This window comes from Aphelocoma coerulescens, chromosome 5, assembly GCF_041296385.1.
Source record: "Aphelocoma coerulescens isolate FSJ_1873_10779 chromosome 5, UR_Acoe_1.0, whole genome shotgun sequence".
NCBI lineage: Eukaryota > Metazoa > Chordata > Aves > Passeriformes > Corvidae > Aphelocoma > Aphelocoma coerulescens.
Genome location: NC_091019.1, coordinates 59,090,861 through 59,109,300, shown reverse-complemented (window position 1 = coordinate 59,109,300; position 18,440 = coordinate 59,090,861). Strand labels below are relative to the sequence as shown.

The window sequence follows — 18,440 nt, the reverse complement described above, 5'->3', positions numbered from 1 at the left end:
CCAAAATAAAAAGCCAACAACCGCAATTTGTTAGACATGAAAGGTTATCCTTGATCCCCCTCAAATCCTCCTGCTGGAGCTCTTCTACTTGGCTCAAAATTCCTAAATAACAATGATTTAGCGTGGTGGCTCTGGTGTTTATCAAGGAGATTAACTACTTGGAAGCAAGAGCTGCTCACTGAAATAGCTGGAATTATTTGTATGTGGTGGAAACCCAATGTGAGAAGGTTTTGTTCCCCCTTTCCACTCAACTGTGTTGTAAAGTGAGGGTTGAGACAACCTGCCAGGAGGTGAGAATGATGATTTGTAAGTACTGTTGATATCCTGGGTGATTTCTCACACAAGGGAGTAAACAGTCCCGAGACTAAACTGTTCTTCATCTCCTCCTTATTTTCCCCTTGTTTCCCCCCAGATTTGGGCAAGTTTGACTAGTGTGTATACAGGCTCTGAAGAGTATTTATGAATGTGAGGAAAATTGCAGTCTCTATGGCAAAATTTGTCCAAAATTAAGAAAAGCAGTCAAGGATTTTCCCTGTTCTCATTCAGCCTCTCTGGATCGTGACATTGAACCCTTCCCTTTACATAAGCCAGGCCTGATTTAGATGATGTGTTGCTCTGGGAGGTTTCCAAGGCTGGTGCCAGCAGTCTCTCCAGGAACCTGGTGGAGTTAGACAAGTGCAATGTTAAACCATAGATTTTAAGGCAGGGAAATGTTTGAAAACTGTCATGGTATCCCACATAACACAGTCCAGAACTCCTCACCCCATCTGTCCTGCAGCAGAGATAATTATTTTTCTCTGTTAATGGTGAAGTCCAACAGTCTGTGCCTGAAACACAGCACATCTTCCTGCAACACGCTGGATCTGGATTGCATCAGTTAATCCCTTCCCCTTTCTAGGCTGCTGCAACATTTTTAACCCTGGTTGTTGAAGCAGGGTCCAGCATTTGACTTCATAAGGTGCTGGCAGTCTCCTTATTAAACCAGTCCTTGGGAGCAGCAGGCAGTTCCTTTGCTCAGTGATGCTGAGCTCTGTACTGAACGGCATCCTTCCAGGGGGGGACCACTGCATTGGGGTCCACAGCCAGGGCAGACTGGTGGTATCAGAGCAATTCTGGTCAAACGCTCTCTGATTAAAACAGCCCAAGTTACACAACTGAGAAATCAATATATTGTGATCTGAAGTACACCCCCAAGAGGTTTTTGAGGGTTTATAAACAAAACAAAGCAACAATAACAAAAAAACCCCAACAGTTGCACTGAATCTCCTCCCTCTGGATTCTTTCATCTTCAAAAACATTCCTGCAAACTTCAGAGAGATTTTATTTCTATCAGGCTCATTGGGCCTTATTTCTCACATCTCTTCCTGCCAGAGACAAGGACAGCTGAGGTATGCAGGACAGTGGCATCAATCTGAACAGAAATAGATAATGAGGAGTTAGTGCATTTCCTGTGAAGGATTTCAGCTTTCAGGCTGTGATATGTGATGTGATTGACACCAATTTCAGCCTTTGCTTGGCCTGCTCACCCCCTACCTGCTCGTGTGGCCTCGCAAACTGCAGAGCATCCTCTTGAGGCATGTGCTGACCTAAAGCCAGCTTCTGGAGAGAGCCACCTGTGCCAGCTGTGCAGGTATCTGGTGCAAAGGTGCTGACATTGCCACCAGATTTAGAGGAAAGCAGATCCAGATATCCTACACTGGCCCTTTGTCCAGTGCAGGTCGTGACTTGCACGGGGAAGGACTGTTCCCAAATCTCTGTAGACTTGGTGTTTGTGAATGTAGCTCATAGTTTTAAAAGGTTTAGTGTTTTTGTGTGGTACTATTGCAAAGATCTGAATCAGACCTTTCTTGCTTGTAAGTCAGCACACAGCCTGAAAGCATTTCAGCCTCTCTGAAATATGTGTCCTCTGATGTATGTATTCATGAGCTACTGTCTCTTGTAGCCACCTGGGAAAAGCTTTATAAGAGTCTAGATTAGCTACCTTTTTTTTTTCATGCTGCTAAAGAGGTTCCTGCAATGGGTATTTGGGGAGAAAAAGGAACATTTTTCCTAATTTTTTTAACCACTGAAAGCAGCTGAGGAGCAGATCCCTCACCAGTGTGTATAGATTATCCTGTGAGCAGCCACACCAGTCCACACAAGCTGAGGATAGAGCCTGGCCTGTCTGGAATATTATCTCTGTTGATTTGTATGGTCTTTTGCAGTGTAATGACTGCTGATTTGGAGCTTTAATTGCATGGGTTTGACAAAACCAGAAAGGGAATGAAGTTTATTATTGTTTTGATACAGTCTCAAAAGGGAAGCTTTTTACTAGCATTTTAATACAGCCCTTTGTAAACAGCCAGCAGAGAAAAATGCTGAGTCCAATCCACCTACTAGTGGAGTCACTGAGTTTCCTCTGGCTTTAGTAGGAGCTGGGCTGGGTTCAGTGTACGTGGTACACTCCAGCAGTACTGATAATGAGTTAATGTGTTTTATATATTGATGCTTTTTGCTGAACAGTGCATCGGCTTTTTATGATTTGGTGAAATATTAAAATAAATTATTTGAAAAGTCAATATTTCTGTGCTTGTTCTTTGAAGGTGAGTTTAAATTGTTACAATGTAAGATAAAAAAAAAAGTTCTCAAAGTCAGTGGTAACATCTTTGTACTCATTCCTCAGCATCTCCATGCCACGATTTATATAGTCAAGGGTATGCCCAACCATCCTAAGCTGCCTGAGCCCTTTTGATACCATCTTCCAGCAGTTCACCCTAATGCCATTGGAGACAAGAAGAAAATGGTCCTGTGTCAACATGCAGCTGAAAGTCAGTTTGTTACCAAATGTAAGGGGGGACCACAGGCTGCATGGACAGGCTAAATTTCTAAATGCCAGCTGCTTAATTTTCTTCATGTAGCTTTCTCTTCAGAGGTGGGCCTAAAGGTTCCCAACAGCTATCTTGGAGCAAGGAGTTAATAAGAAACAAGTCCACACTATTATCTTAGAAGTTCCTGAGTTATTCCTTGAGGGCAGCTGGTAACATCCTTTTTATAGTCACAAGCTGCCAGCTCTTCTTCTTGCTTCTAAGTGGCAAAAGGCAGAAATGACAATTACAATTGCTGCTGTGGGCTCATTTCCAGACTGTCGGGGTTGGAGAGATGAAGGGAAGGAGGGGGACTCGAGGCAGTCGTTGGGACTGCTTTTTACTGCTGCTAATGCTGAGTGCATCAAAAGGTTAATGTAAAAACATCCAGTGTCATCTCACTATGTCCTTTTCTATCTCCTCTTATCATATGGGTATGGATACGCCTGCTGCTGCAATCAGGTGCTCTTGATGTGCCTGAAGAGGGTGTTGGCAGCTGCCCTCCATCCGTTCACACTGCAGGAATGTACTGAACGCTGTCAAAACAACACACCCTTCTGCTGTGGTCTGCTTATTTCTGTTGTGTATTGCTTACATACTCACTGCACTAGGGATTTTAAGCAGCACGTCTACCCTTAGGGACTGCCATTAGTCCTTTGTCATGCACAGACCTGCTACTGTCCCCTGGCCCTTTGTCTCCTGCCACCCAAGACACTGCTACTGGGAATCCCTCCTACCAACTGTCTGCTTCAAGGGTCCTGGGCTACATCCCTCTCTCTTTCAGTCCTTTATATCTAAAACATGGCCATTTCCAACTGGGTTAAATAATTGCCCAGAGCTGGTTGGCTGCAGCATTTTAGACTTCTGAAGCAATTCACCCAGCTGGCACCAGCATGAATTCAGGTGGGCATCTCCACTGTTCGCAATAAATGATGTAATCCCTCTTCTTTTTACCTCTATTGAGAAATTCTCAGGAGTTGCACTGAAGGGAAATATCACCCAGCATGGCCAGCAAGAGGATTATTATCTGACATAGATGACTTTTTGGAAATTTAGAGATCTGAACTCACAAAGCTGTCACACCCAGAAAAACACCTTTGAACAAGGAGAAGGATAAATCATATCCAGCTCACAGCAATGAGGATAAAGCTATGATGGCTAAAGAATGAAGGGGCAGGGAGGGAAAAGGGGTTATGTGCTTTTAAGCAGGATGCATGAATGGAAAAAGAGCTTCAGAAGGAAATAAAACAGGTAAGTCCACAGTGAAGTTGTACAGCAGTAAAGAAATGCAGGCCCAGGAGCTGGAATTTTTTCTCCTATTCCTGGTCATGTTATTGACCTACTTCATTCACTCCCACATGCAATGGCTTTCTTAGCTTCAGTTTCTTCACCTAAAAGATTCCACCACTCTGCCAGGAAGAAGTTTTAGCTTTTATTTATTTCAAACCTTCTGGCTTCAAGGCAAATTTAATTTGGCTTTCTGCAGCCTGCCAAGAATCTGACTGACCACAGTAAACAATCCTGACCCAGGAGACCTTGTAAAGCCGTGGTGAGACCTCAGCAGTGGTCTCAAGATAACTCAAGTGCTGCCTTTTCCCATGCCCAAAACAGTCCCAAACAGAGGCAACACAAAAGCCAAGAATAGCTGTTCCTCTGCTAAATATCCCTGACAGCCCAGATGCGATAGCAGTTCTCACTCACACCAATAAATTGGGCCCCAACAAGAGGAATGTGGACATTTTCCACTTAAAAGAGGCTCAGTGGAAAGGTGGTCCTGTGTCCATCTCCTCGGGAGCTGGGCAGGAAGGTGAGCACACATATGGTCTCCACACCACCTCCAGATTTTCCCTCCTAAGTCCTAAGAGGAGTCAGTCCAGAGCCAAAAAGGAACACCACTGATTTGCCAAAGAGTTTCGACACGGACATTAAAAAGATCATAAAAATTAAAAGATGCAGACAGAACTTGCAATGACCCCCTTGCCCCATGCAGGTACCAACCCAAAAATCTTTCCCCCAGAGATTCACCAGAACACAGGTTTAAAACCTTTCTCCTTTATTACCTAAACAGCAGGGCTGAGACAGTGGTGAGGGGAGGGAAGCAGTGGTGGGACTTACCCTCTGAGCTGGGGTACCTGGGTGGTTTGCACACAGACCCCTGAGCCAAACACTGCTCCTGCAGCACCCTCTGCTTCCCAGACCAGCTTGAGTCAAATGCAACACCTGTGCCTTTGGCAGCTTAGGAGGGGCATGAGAGTCGCCACTGAATGCACTTTTTTCTGTCTTGGGCTGCAATTTTTCTGGCTTGTTCTCAATCAAGTTGCTGCCCCCTCTTCTCCTGAGAGAAGGTTGCATGTTGTGCTTCGGTTTATCCTCTCCTGGTTAAAGTCCGTGGGCTGCTTGGGAGAAGGCTGCTGGGGCAGATGTATGGCCCTCTTTTTAAAAAATAACTAAAAACAAAGCACCGTTTTTTCTTTTTGATGGTTGCAATGGCAGGGGAATTCAAGCCAAGGTCTTGCAGACATCTCTTCATCTTCTCTGCAGTGGTTTTTTACCCCCTTTTTTTCTCTTTTTCTTTTACTTCAGCTCTTACAGGTTCTGATGTCAATCTTATCATACAAAATAACCCCAAGCACACATCAGGTGCTACCCGAGCAGAATCTAAGGTCTAAAAAGATGAATTTGCTGGTTCTTTGAAGCTCATGAACTTGGAGTCATTTGTTCTCCTCTCAGATACCCAGAGCACGGTTTCACATGATTTCCATTAAAAGGATTCCTTTCAGAGAAATGTGTAGCATGGTGAGACAATAGAGTGATAAAGGAACTATGCACCTCACACCTTCACAAGCAGTCCATATTGCCATGATATAAGGCCTTGAACACCCAGGCATAACACCTCTGTCTGAATACAAGCACTATCATAAATCTTGTATGTCAGCCTGTGGGGTTTATGGGCTGAATCAAACCCAGAGGACTAAACTACTGATTTGATGTTTAACCTGGGTTTCAGTGCTATTATTTATTATGTTAGGCAAATAAACTATTTTCTGTTTAAATGAGTTTCTGTGTTCTTTTTTACACCTGGGAGTCAAGGGAAGCATTAAGAAACAGCTTTTGCCCATGGAGGAAAAAAATGCATGAAGGGAAAGCCATTTGCTGGGAGTTTACTAATAATCATTTTAGGTGTATAAATATAGCAGCTTGCCAAGCCTTTGGCCACCAGAGCAGTGTCTGTGCAATAGCTCAGCTTTATTTTAACCTTTGCAGAGTAATTCTTAGGAGACTTGAGGAGAAAGGTGGTTTGATATCTAAAGCCTTGACCTGAGGCTCACGAGGCTCTTTCTTCAGAGCTTGCTGCTGCCTGCACAGATCAATGTCTTTCCCTCTCTGCTTTTGCTCCTCATATCAGCAGCTTATAAACTCTGGGGAACAAAACCCAGATACCTGTTTGCTGTTCAGGGTGATGGAGCACGAGTTTGGTGGGACCTCAAGGCATTAGTATGAATGTTCATTGATGTGAAAAAAAAACCGACAAAGAAGGGAAAAGGAGAACAAGTGTTTGCTGGATGGTGCACAGCGGGCGGGATTTTCTTGCTCTTTGAGGTGGAAGCTCATGTGTTCCTTGCATGTGGCTGCAGTAGACTGGGAGTTTTGCAGTGATGTTTCTTAGCAGTGTCAGGCTGGAGGACACTGCTACTGCCTCATAAACCAAGTCCAGCATCTCTGAGCAACGTGTCTTACATGAAGGAAGACGATAACAAGTCGGGATTGAAATTCCTCCAGGACTTTGACATCTTGCTTCATACTGGTGTAGTAGAGACTCACAGCAAGGATCAGCACTGCACAAAGCGAGAGCCACAGGAGCACAGGCAATCCAGATGATGACCTGTCATCTGCTGAACGGTGATGAGGAGAAAAAGAAAGCAGCATTATTTTAGTGCCATCTTAAACACTTCCCAAATTTGATCCCCTGCTGCTGCCTTTGTCCCAGTTTTCTGGGAACAGCAGGGTACACAGGGCTCTGGTGGTGAGCACTTCCGTAGGCATCAGTTAAGTGATAGTGAGTCCCACCTCCTGATGGAGGGTAGTGAGTATAAAAGATATCATCTAATGGAGCATTAAAAGAGTTTAATGATATACAATAAGAACTGGTTTAGCATAGCTAATGCATGATCTCAGCTTCCCCTCCAGCAATTATTTTTTATACCTTTACACTAAATGTTAAGTTGAATACTAGGAGAATATGAAGCTACTGGGTCTAATTATTTAATGTTCACAAATGCTCCATAAAAGAGAGAAGCTGTAGATTTCTGTCCTTTTCCCTGGTAACTCAGCTTGTTTGGGACTCCTGCTAACTATGGAAAGAACCCAAACATGGCTCCATTACCAAGAGGCACGTTCAGAAAGCTCTGGCAGTTTTAATCACTCTCTCAGTGCTCTGTGTGCTAATTACACCAGAACATCCTTTGCACTTGCTCTTCAGCAGGAGGATAGTGTAAACATTTTTCTTGCCTTCAAAATGTTTTTCAAATATGTTTAAAGTGCCACAGGTCAGGCACAGCACACATGTGGAAATCAGAGGGCTGCCTTCAGCTTGGTGACAGCTGTGTCCCAGTCCTTGCCTATGTGTATCCATCCCTGGGCCTTGGGGATCCAGTTTGATTCAGGTCTGGCTGCTCTGTCTGACTGCATGGCCATTGCACAGTCGGCACTATTTCATAAAGCACTTAGAGTATTAAACACACAGTATAAAGCCAAATTCATGCCTGAATAAAACCCATAGTGTGCAGCTATTTTCCTGCCATATGCACATAATCAATAAAGAGATAAAAATGTGGAGTGTATTATTATGGGTAAAGGGCCAACATTAGCTGTAACATATTTAAATTAGCTTCCATTCCAAGCCCTGGAATACACACCAGTCAATTAAACTGTCACACAGATGTACAGAGAGGAAGGTAAAAGTCATAAAATCAAGCCAGAAACACATAATAATGTATCAAAAAGTGTATGGGGAAAAGGTAAAATGTTAATAGGCAGTCATTTTATAGCTAACCAGAAACCAAATCAATGTCCCATAATAGATCTGAGTGAATTATTTGCAGCAAGTAATTTATTCATTTGAATTTAGCCCTTCTTTCTGTTTGCAAATTATCCATGTGCAGATTTCAGATTTTATAAATTTGTTTATTTGGCATTATTCTATGAATGGTTGATATGAAGGTGTTTAGCCAGGGAATTGCTCACCACTTTCTGGTTTTGCAGAGATTTGTGAGTTGGGAGTTGGTATTTCCCTTGTGAGATTTCCCACACCACAGGCCACAGCTCTTGACTGGGTGCCCACCTGCACTCCCAGCATGGGGCTCAGCTGATGAACACACATGGGAGCAGGGAAACCTTCCTGTGGAAGCTGAACAGCTTTCCACATCAACCCTTTTATATAAAGCTCTTTTAACCTGTTTCCATCTTGAAAAAAGTTACTTTCCACATGAAATTTCGTGGTGATCTCAAATTTATAACTGGGCTTTCCTTATATCCTTTCAGTTAGGAAATATGTTCAATCCATGAACAGAAAAAAATAAGGTGAAAGTGTAATTCCACCTGCAAAATGGTGATGAGCTATGCTCACAAGAGCTTCAACCCATCACTACAGTTACATGCTGAAATTCAAATTTGCTTTCCTAGATTACAATTATAAGTTTAATCCTTAAATTTGTTAGTTAAATTACTTGTTGGAAGAGCACACACAGCCACAGACATGCCCAGTCTCATTACAACCCATCTGAGAAAAGCACTGGATCTGGATACAGGAGATTTTGTTTCAGTTCCTGACTTGGATACACATTTCCACTGCTCCTTGAAGAATATCTGATCTTTGCTTTTCCACCAGGCCCTTTTCTGGGTATAGTACCTTGTTTCTAGCCCTAGCTGATGCTTCCATTGTCACGAGCATACAGCCCCTCTTCCTGGACAATAGCAATAGCTGAGGGATATGGGGACATCTGCCTGGGAGGCTCTTTGGCCTCCCAAAACTATAGGTGTGTATATGTACATGTATTTATGTACCCCTCTCCCTTCACTGCACTGCCTACAGAAGGGTCTGGATGTTGACCAGGGCCTCTAGAAATGATCACCATCATCAAAATATCCAGATCCAGACATTTTCTTGGGGGTCTCTGAGGCTGCCAGGCCTCAGACAAAAACCAGAAAAAACCAATTATTTTTATTATTTCTACCCTACTGTCAGCATATAAATGAATTGTCTCTTCCCCTCACACAAAACTCAGCAGGGAGAACTATTGTTTTGCTTAGGGTGCTTTCCCTGCATATCTTACTGAGAAATCTGTACCTATTCTATTGCCATAAAATATATTAATTATATGTAAATTAAAAATAGCTTCAGGGATTTAATTTTTGTTTCCACTATTTGTCTTACTAGACATCTTGTTTAAAATTGCACCAGACCTCATCAGCACCTTGTGCTGCTTATGCTGACAAGAAAACGCAACAACCACTGACTGCCCAAAGTGCTGTGTGTATGGAGGGTATGTTTGCACAGTGCATCACACCAGCTGCAAAAGCAAACTCAGGTTAATGCTATGGATGACTCACAGTTTTAATGTGAAAAATTCAACTTACCCACTACGTAGTCACAGCAGGAAATGACTAGAAAACAGAATGAAAATATTCTTACATGCCTGGAAATGTCTCCTGGTAGCGGGTGAAAAAGAGAAGCCAAAACCAAGCAGTGTGTCTGAAATTGCCTGTCATCTTGGAGGTGCTGGGCAACCTCTTACACCTCTTTTAGCTCTTGATGCGGACCTACCCACTCCATGCAAACATGCAGATGCAGGTGCACTTCAGGAAAGTGGGGAAAAGTTATTGTGTGGGAGAATTCAGAGGCAGGATTGCTGCTGTTGCAGGGAGGTCAGGAAACAGCTCCTGCTAAAATCCCTCCTATTCCACATAATTCCTGGAAAGGAAGGGATTTAGACCAACAAGCTGAGAGAATGAAAGTTAAGAAAGCACTGTCAGACTAACTTTCATCAACAACATCCTGGGAATGAATCTGCTTGGCAGCCAGGGCCCAGACACAATCCAGTATAAAAAGTCCATAGAACGGAAAAAATTCAGTGGTGCCAGAAACCTTCATTTTACCAGCCTTAATGATGATAATATTGTGTGGACAAACAGCAAATAATCTAAATCACAGACTGTTTGCAACACAGAATACTAATTATGGGTTGGAATATTTCTCACGTCTCCATGGAAAAGAGTCAGCATCTTCCCCATCCTTGCAGCTTCCTGCACATGTTCCAGCACATCTTTGCTGAAGTCAGAGCCAGTGGGAGACCAACCTGGTCCCCCTGGACTGGACTGACTGCAGGATTCCCAGTGCTGATGTGGGGCATGGACTCTGGCAGAGAGCTGGGGGAGTTATTAACTCCCACCAAAATCCTGCTCTTGAACAGTCAGATGAACTTTGAGGAATTTAGGGCGGACTTACTGAATCTTTCCAGGAGTTCAGGTTTGGTGGGAAAGCCCAGGCCATGTCAACAAGCTTATCAAGAAACAGCTTCCCCCTCCTGCATCAGGAGGCATTCCAAACAATGTATTGCCAAACAAATGAGAGTTCTGTTTATAAACACATCAGCAGATGCCAAGCCTTATTTTCAGAAGCTGGAGCAGTCCAAACAGGTGGCTGACATAGAAATTTTACCATTCTGCTGCCTGTGTTTTGACCAACTGACAAAACAAACCCATACAATTTTAGCTTTCTAACAATAAATACAATTTTCTTGTTCGGATGAGTTTGGGAAAGTCAGAAGGTAACACCAATTCTTATTTGGTATAGCATATGGCACAAGCAGAAGTGAAAACTGGATCCTTGTGCCAGACCTCTGCAGAAGGTCGCTCCCGGTTCCCTGACCTGCAACATTTTAGCTCATGAATGAAAAGGCCAGAGGTTTTGTTAGCTGTGTCAGTCCTTGGGTGCCTTCATTGGCACAGGTTATTACATCCTGGCTGCTAGGCTCAGACCTGTGCTATTGTATTCTGCGGCATCCTACTTACCCACACTGACATAATTATGTTTAAATTTGGTCTGAGTGGAAAGATTGTTCTGGGGAAGCCCTGGGGCTCAGCCAGGCCCATGGTCTACAATGATCCCTGTGGGGGCTGACTCGGGAGGTCACTGTGACCATAGCTGAGGGTGAGGCAGGAGCCTGTCTCCTCCCAGGGCAGGCAGGCAGGCAAATGGACCAGATGCAGTTCTGCAGAGCACAGAGCAAATATCATCCATTCTCTGCTCCATGCTGAGCTGAAAATCACAAATCACATTATCAGAGGAGGAAGCTGATGTAGACAGGCAGAGTGGATGTTAAAAGCTAGAAAGGTCATGCCAAAATTCTTAATCCTTCAGCATACCATGTTCAATGACTTCCTCAGGCTCACGAAATCGAACCCTTCTCTCTGCTCTCCGCTTTTCTCCCACAGCTTGGTCCACAGGTGGCCTTTTCCTCAGTATGGAAGGAGGATAGCTACTGTCATCTGTCTAAAGAGTTCATCAAAACACTAAACACGTGGCCATTCAAACAGGGATAAGGTATCTGGGTGAAGTTCTGATCTTTTGTGGATATGTTACCATGTCCCTCAAGGGACATGATGTGTAACGTGTCTGCTTGGACATAGTCAGACCACTGTAATATTCACAGCAAGACAATGGGGGTATTCCTACATTGCCATTGACCTGCAGTACTCTAAAGCTGTATTCTCAAGGTAAAGGTTAAAGTAATGGACAGCAAAGTGTTCAGAAAGGATTTCTCTAAATTGCAGCAAACATTTGCTGAAGGTGGCTGCTCAACAGCCTTGGGCTATTTTTAGAAGAACATAAATGTGATATGAAATATATGAACCATATCATTTGGAGCACCGTTGAAATGTTCTAAGCTGAGCATTTCCATTCAGAATGCAGTGTTGCCATTTCAACAACTGGGACTATGTAGCTGACTTGGGTTTGGACACTCCTGAGGGGTACAAGAAGGCAATTTATTTGCACTTTGATATCATAGTTATGCTGTTGCTCTGGTTTTTGCTTAGAAACCATATTTAGTGTTTGACAACAGAATCATAATGCTGTGGATTCTTTGAAATTACAAGAAACAGAGCTGCAATAACAGTAATAAGCTACTGTTCTGCACAGAAATGCTCCCACAGTCAACTGCCCAAAGTGAACCCAAAGCATCTTGGTTCAGAGATACCCACTGTCCTCTGGAAGTAGAGAGCAGATGGAAATTTTTCTACTTTTCAAAGATCTAAGTGAGGGGCATAGATTCTTCACATTTTAGTTTTAAGATTGAGGTAATCTTCTCCGTTTCCATCTCTTTCCAGCCCTTTCCACCTCTTCCCTCTGTTCCTTTGATAAATAAAGGTATTATTTCTTCTGGTCACTGTCCCTGCTCCCTTTTCCTCCCATTGTTTGTTGTTTCCCCACTCTATGATTACCTGCTGCTTAATCCATATTTTTCTCCTTGCTTTGATCTTTCTCCTCCTCAGTTATCCACCTTTGTCCTTTTTTAGACCCGAATACCCTTGCTTTGCCTTTTCTTTTTGGATGTTTTCCCCACACTCACCACTTCACACGCCCACTCCTTGGACTGCAAAAGCAGGATTAGGTCCCATTAACTACAGTCTGGGCATATCAGACCCCAAAATAAAGGGAATAAATAGGTTTTTTTATGCATCACATTCTGGATAACCTCAGAAAGATGTATTACATAGCCAGCAGGAACTGCCATGCGGTTGGGAACATCTTCAGCTTTGATTCCTTCTCCTGAGACATTCATGGAACCAATCTCATCACTGATAAGGACGCTTTCTCTGATCTTGGGGTCATACCACCTCTGTCTCATGGCTGTGGACAGTGTGTGTTGGAGTTCTATGTTTTCCATTCAGCAGCTCAGAAGCTGGAAGCCCCATTCAAGGTGTGGGAAACTTGGATTTAACTTCATTTTAAGTCCAAAGAAACACAAAGCTACATCTCTTATATACCTGCCCTCATCATCATAGTTATGGTGCACACATGCGAGCAGGGAATCTCAGTCTCTGCCACTGAAGCTGTCTTGTTTGGCCTTGAATAATTAAATATTCATTGAGCTAAAGGAAGAAAGAATGACTTTACAGCCTGGTGTTTGGGTGCTCCCTTGGGGGTGGCAGAAGTCTGCTCCTATCCTTGCTCCAATGAATACTTAATATGTAATACTTAAATATTCATTGGAGTGGTCACTGGGAACAGGGTCTCTCATCTGCCAGGTGAGTACCCCAATCACTCTGTGACAGCCACACAGACACACACACTTACTCACATAATGAATATTTGATTATTCTGTGTAAAATGAAACAGGTTTAGGGAGACACAGCCTAGCTCAAGCTAGGGGTGGTTATAGCTATGAGGGCTTCTCCTGTGGCACAACCAAGGAAACTGAACCTTATATTTGAAGAGATTTATAACTTCAAGTGCAGCTGTTGTCCATATGAGCTTTTCCAAACACTTAGCAGTGACATCACATAAGAAGAAAAAAACATTAAACAGCTAGCTGGTTGGATAGCACCTAGCCAAGGAAGACCTTAAAAAGGAAGTAATTTTACAATATTTACTAGACTTTAATAACTTATGGAAATCAAAGCTGCACAGTGTCAGAACAAACGAAGCACTGTGTCCTCAGACAAAAACCTGGTGTTAACATACTGTGACAAGGGCTGGAAACCTACCAAAGTGATAGCTGGGAAATGGTATGACCCTAAAAACAACCCATTTATAACAAGCTCGGACACTGGACACAGGGACTCCATCACTCATCAGAAGATTACTTACCAGCAGCTCCTTGGTGCTATGATCAGAAAGTGAGGCTGGACATATTTGGGACATGTACTCTGGATGCCAACATGAAGCCTCCCACATGAAGCTTTGGATGGAAAGCCTCTTGCCCAGGAAAATGAGAAGGACCAGGGAAAAGAGTCCAGAGACCCCTCTGCAGTGGGGATGGAGCCGGCAGTGGCACTGCGCAGACGGGAGCGGCAAGGGAGGGGAAAGAAGAGGTTCCGCCCTTCATACCAGGGCTGGCGTGGGCAGGATGACGCTACGTGAGATGCACTCAGGAGCCAAAAATAGCACATAGTGATAATACTGATTGTGCAGCTGGAAGCAGGGCTTTTTTGGCAGCAGGAGAGGGCCTCAATGGAGCAAGTCACAGACAAACACCTACTTATTTATTTTACATGAATGCGAAGTTGAGGATGGGTTTTTTTTCATAACAATTGCTTCATTTCTGTGGTTATGTTGGTTTCCTTTCCAGAATCCATTCCCAATCACAAAAATCTTGCAAGTGGGATTGCTTTTAATCCTTCATCCATTCAAAATACGTGGGTAAAGCCATCAGGAAATTATATAAATATAGTGGGATGACAGATATCTCCCTCCAGAACAGTTACGGCCTCACTTTATATGTTTTACAAATTAAATCCATTATTGTAGTAATAAAGAGGGATTTAAACATTTGACATTTCTACTGATATTATAATAATATTATTGATAGAAAGAGAGGTGATTTACTGTTCAAGAGGCTTTAAAAGCCCCCTATCAAATACTGAAGGCTCGGCATCATCAAATACACAATTTTTAGTCAGAAATACCTGCCATGACTGCTGAAATACACTGGTTTACTGTCCCTGCAAGCATAAGCTTGCCCTTTTTTTTTTTTTTTTTTTTTTTTTTATTCTTTTCCTGGAGCTATTTGTTTTCTGTGTTGCATGTAATGTACATGATTTGGTTTTTTAGCAGGTGGTTCAATGGATTCTCCCATGGCATGCTCAGGCTGGCCCTTGTTCTGCAGAGCAGTGAGGGTTGCAGGATGCTCATACAGGCTTCACTGCTTATTTAACCTTCCTTTCAGGGATATGGGGAATGGGTGAGTAAATGGAAAGGGTTGGGGTCCTCCCCCAGACAAAGCTGCACCAGAGCAGCAGAGGAGGCTTCTGTGGCTGATGTGAGGTCAGCAGAACCCTCAGGACTTGCTGCCCTCCTGCAGCTCCACCTCTGCATTGGTCCTCTGTCCTCAAACCTGCCCTTAGTCACGTCAGTGTCCACGTGGAGAAGAACAGATTTTGCTAGTCTAGGGCTCTCCACTGAATGCACCATATCTAAAAGCCCCTTGGAGAGAGTTACCTTACCTTCTCTTTCCTGTGCATTGGGGTGATAGAGGGCTTTTCCTCATGCTGAAACCAGCTCACAGCTGCAGGCCTTGTGAAACGCTCCACAAATCCCCTCTCTGCTGTGTCCTGCAAGTGTTACGCAGAAGTTATTTCAGAATATCTAGGGTGGCTTTTGGTGGGGAGAAGACATTCTTCAAAATTTTGTTCATAGTAGATCCTAGACAGAAAGGTGACAAAACCTGTCAAACTATGGTCCCTGGCTTCTCTGGCTCCTCCTTCCTCCTATTGTAATAATCACTTACTACTAATTCATGTAAGAAGGAATTTACCTGCCTGTTTTGGCCAGCAAAACTGATGGAGGTGGGAAGAAGGAAGTCAAACTCTAGTCCTCACCTCACTTTTTCTCCATGGGAATTGTCTCATTTATTTTTATTAATGTCACTCAGCAAGACACATAAGAAGGTCTTGTGCAGCCTCTTATTCCTGCAGACCGTGGCACTGAACTTGCCAACTTTTAGATCTGAGTGAAAAACCTTATTCCTGTTCTTTTCATGGAACCTGGCTTTGTTGAAAGGAAAGTTTCACAGTTTTCTAAGTATTTGGTCAAAGATATTTTGGTAATGCCTCTCAAAAAAAAAAAAAAAAAAAAAAAAATCAACCCCCAAAAAACCCAATGCAGAAGTTGATGGGATTTGTTGTATTGAAGAAATGGACATATGGAAACAACATTTATACTTTTTGCTGCCATTCCTTTTCAGTTCTAGATTCCCCTTAAATGCAAACAATTTTTTGTTCATTTGATTGAAAATAATTGGGCAGCTTATAAATGTTTTCATGAAAGATTGCTATCTAAATGCCAGGAATGATAATTTCATAGTGGCATTATCATTTTTATCTCAAGATGTGCTAATTATATTGGTAGTAATGATTGTAAATGCTTGAATAATTAGTAGTTACCTGGGCACTCAAGTTCCAGTGGATAAAGATGTCAGAAGTTCAAATGTCATAACAGGGACAGCTCCATTTGTACTAAGTGCTTTTGATTGTAGTTTAACAACCTAAAATTGGATATATGTTAGGAATAAAACACAGCCTAATGCTTAAAGCAAAAGAATCCAGGAAAATAACTTCTCTAGCCTCTGAAATCACTGGTAATAAGTAATAGTTACCATAGTGGGATGATTTCTGCATTAGAAGCTGGAAGAATTTCCTTTAATATTGCCTTTCTTCTTAAAGTAATTTTTCATCTAAGCTTTGATCCCATTTCATGCAAAATATGTCAGAAACAAAGCTGGAGAAATAATTCATAAATGAATTATTTAGCTTGTGAGTGTCACCTCTATTTCTTTCAGCTATATGTTCACAAATAGATAGTGACTTTTGTGAATGTATTCATTATTCAGATTTATTCAGTGGATAATTGCTGGGAGTAATTCTTTGTCTCTAGATTGCTTGGAAGCATTTTGCTGTGAACATTTAATAGTAAAAATCTATCCAGGCTTTCAATACAAGACAAACTAAAATTATCTATAACTACTGATGTAGTCCTTAAACACGAACGATATACTGCAATCTTAAAGAGCAACACCAACATTTTCATCAAGAAATCCACTACTTCCCTTGGTACATAGGAGGGAAAGCAAAAGCATTTCAACTCTCTGTGTAGCACTGACATTGAATGGTGTACATTGTATATGCAAATAAGTTTTTACAAGAAAAGGGTTGCTTAAGTGTTTGCTCAGCAGAAAAACAGAACAAGCCTGAACAAAACATGATTGACTTCCCAGAGAATAAATATGAACAGTCCACACAAAGGAATTAACTGCACTGCCAGTATTTTTTCTGCAATACCCCAGTGGAAGATGTCTAGGAAATAAACATAACATGATAAAACTATTTTACACTCAGAGGATAGCCATGTAACCATATGAACTGTTTTTCCATTTCCTTCTGTGGGAATAAATATTTTAGACAAGCAAAGTACTCTGTAAATGATGCCTTTGTGGGGATTCGTCTGGCCTGGTTCAATTATTCTGAAACCTAGCAATTTTCTCATATCATTGAATCTGCTTTTATTGCAAATAGGGTCATAGAAATAGTCACTCATTGCAATAATGGACTTCGTTTATCTTAACTATTAACACTTCCAGTAGGTTTACACACACGTATATATTCAATATTTATGGATATGCACAGTGCATATATATTAATAATGAAGTAACTTTATCTCCAACAATCTGAAAACAAAATCACGTAATACCATACAGTGTGGGGTGCAGTGGTAACTGGAAGCAGCATATCAGGATAACAGAACAGAAAAGGAATAAATAAATTAGAGGGGAGTCTTCCATATCTTCCTCAACTTCCAGAGTGTCAATTGAGCCTTTGTTCAATATTCCCCCTTTCGTGGTTCTGTGTACTCTTGATTAATAATTTAGAGATGCCCCTTTTGGAAGCAGAGCAAGTTTTGTGTTTGCCAAGAGTGATTTTCCACTAGTCAGGGAGTACATCAGGAAATAAAACAGCAAATTGCCCCACAGAGTATAATTAGCTGTTGCCTCCTTCCTTTTTCTGCCTCTGGAGAAACAGATTTACTGCTGAAAGTTGTGGGACACCCATGAGATGTCATACGGCACCATTTCCTCTCCTCAACCTTCCAGTAAAGAAAGCACTGTGTAAATCCCAGCCTCAAGACAAAAAAAGCTCTTTGAACTGCGTGTTTCCATTCCACATCCAGAAGGGTCATGATTAATCTGTTGTCTGGTGGTCACTCCAAAATGAGGCATTTTTGTGGAGTTGGGGAAAAAAAGATCAACAACAAAGCATAATGGAAACAGAGCTCTGAATGGGAAGATGATCTGGTAATGCTTGGTGTCTGTAGCCAGCCAGGATGAAAACAACCAGTTTTCCTTCCTGTATATCTCTTAGCTCCTGTGATGCCCAGAGAGCTGTGTATCCAGGTGTGTTTTTCCCCAAGGAAGGGCAGTTGTGGTCAGTGCAAGGTGCAGCACCAACAGTCCCTGTGGTGCTCCATGAAGGACCCACAGGATTATCCTTCTGGTGGGACCTCTTTGCCCTTTAGCTATTACTACCCTGTGCTGGAAGTTTTCATGCTCACACAGACCTGTAAGTACCCCTTGGATGCAGGTAGGCAGAACTGGGCTGCTCATCCAGGACCTGTTTTAAATTAGGGGTGGTATTACTGCATGTGGCCATCTGATCCATCACAACAGAATTCACTTCTGAAGGCAGAGCCATGGCTTTATTTGCAGATGTAGAATCACAGAATGATTTATGTTGGAAAAGATCTTCAAGGTCAGTGAGTCCAACACAGCACTGCCAAGGCCACCACTAGATCATGTCCCCAAGTGCCACATCTAAATGTTTTTT

General features: G+C 42.5%; 1 protein-coding gene across 1 annotated transcript; it reads right to left on the bottom strand.

The window, feature by feature from the left end:
* Positions 1–4,879: 4,879 nt before the first annotated feature.
* Positions 4,880–14,030, bottom strand: C5H14orf180 (chromosome 5 C14orf180 homolog). Its single transcript, XM_069018412.1, is given in 5 exon segments — positions 4,880–6,736; positions 9,480–9,506; positions 11,268–11,394; positions 13,714–13,928; positions 13,931–14,030. Coding segments are annotated over 5 exon segments (657 nt in total). The 5' UTR covers positions 14,016–14,030; the 3' UTR covers positions 4,880–6,533.
* Positions 14,031–18,440: the final 4,410 nt, after the last annotated feature.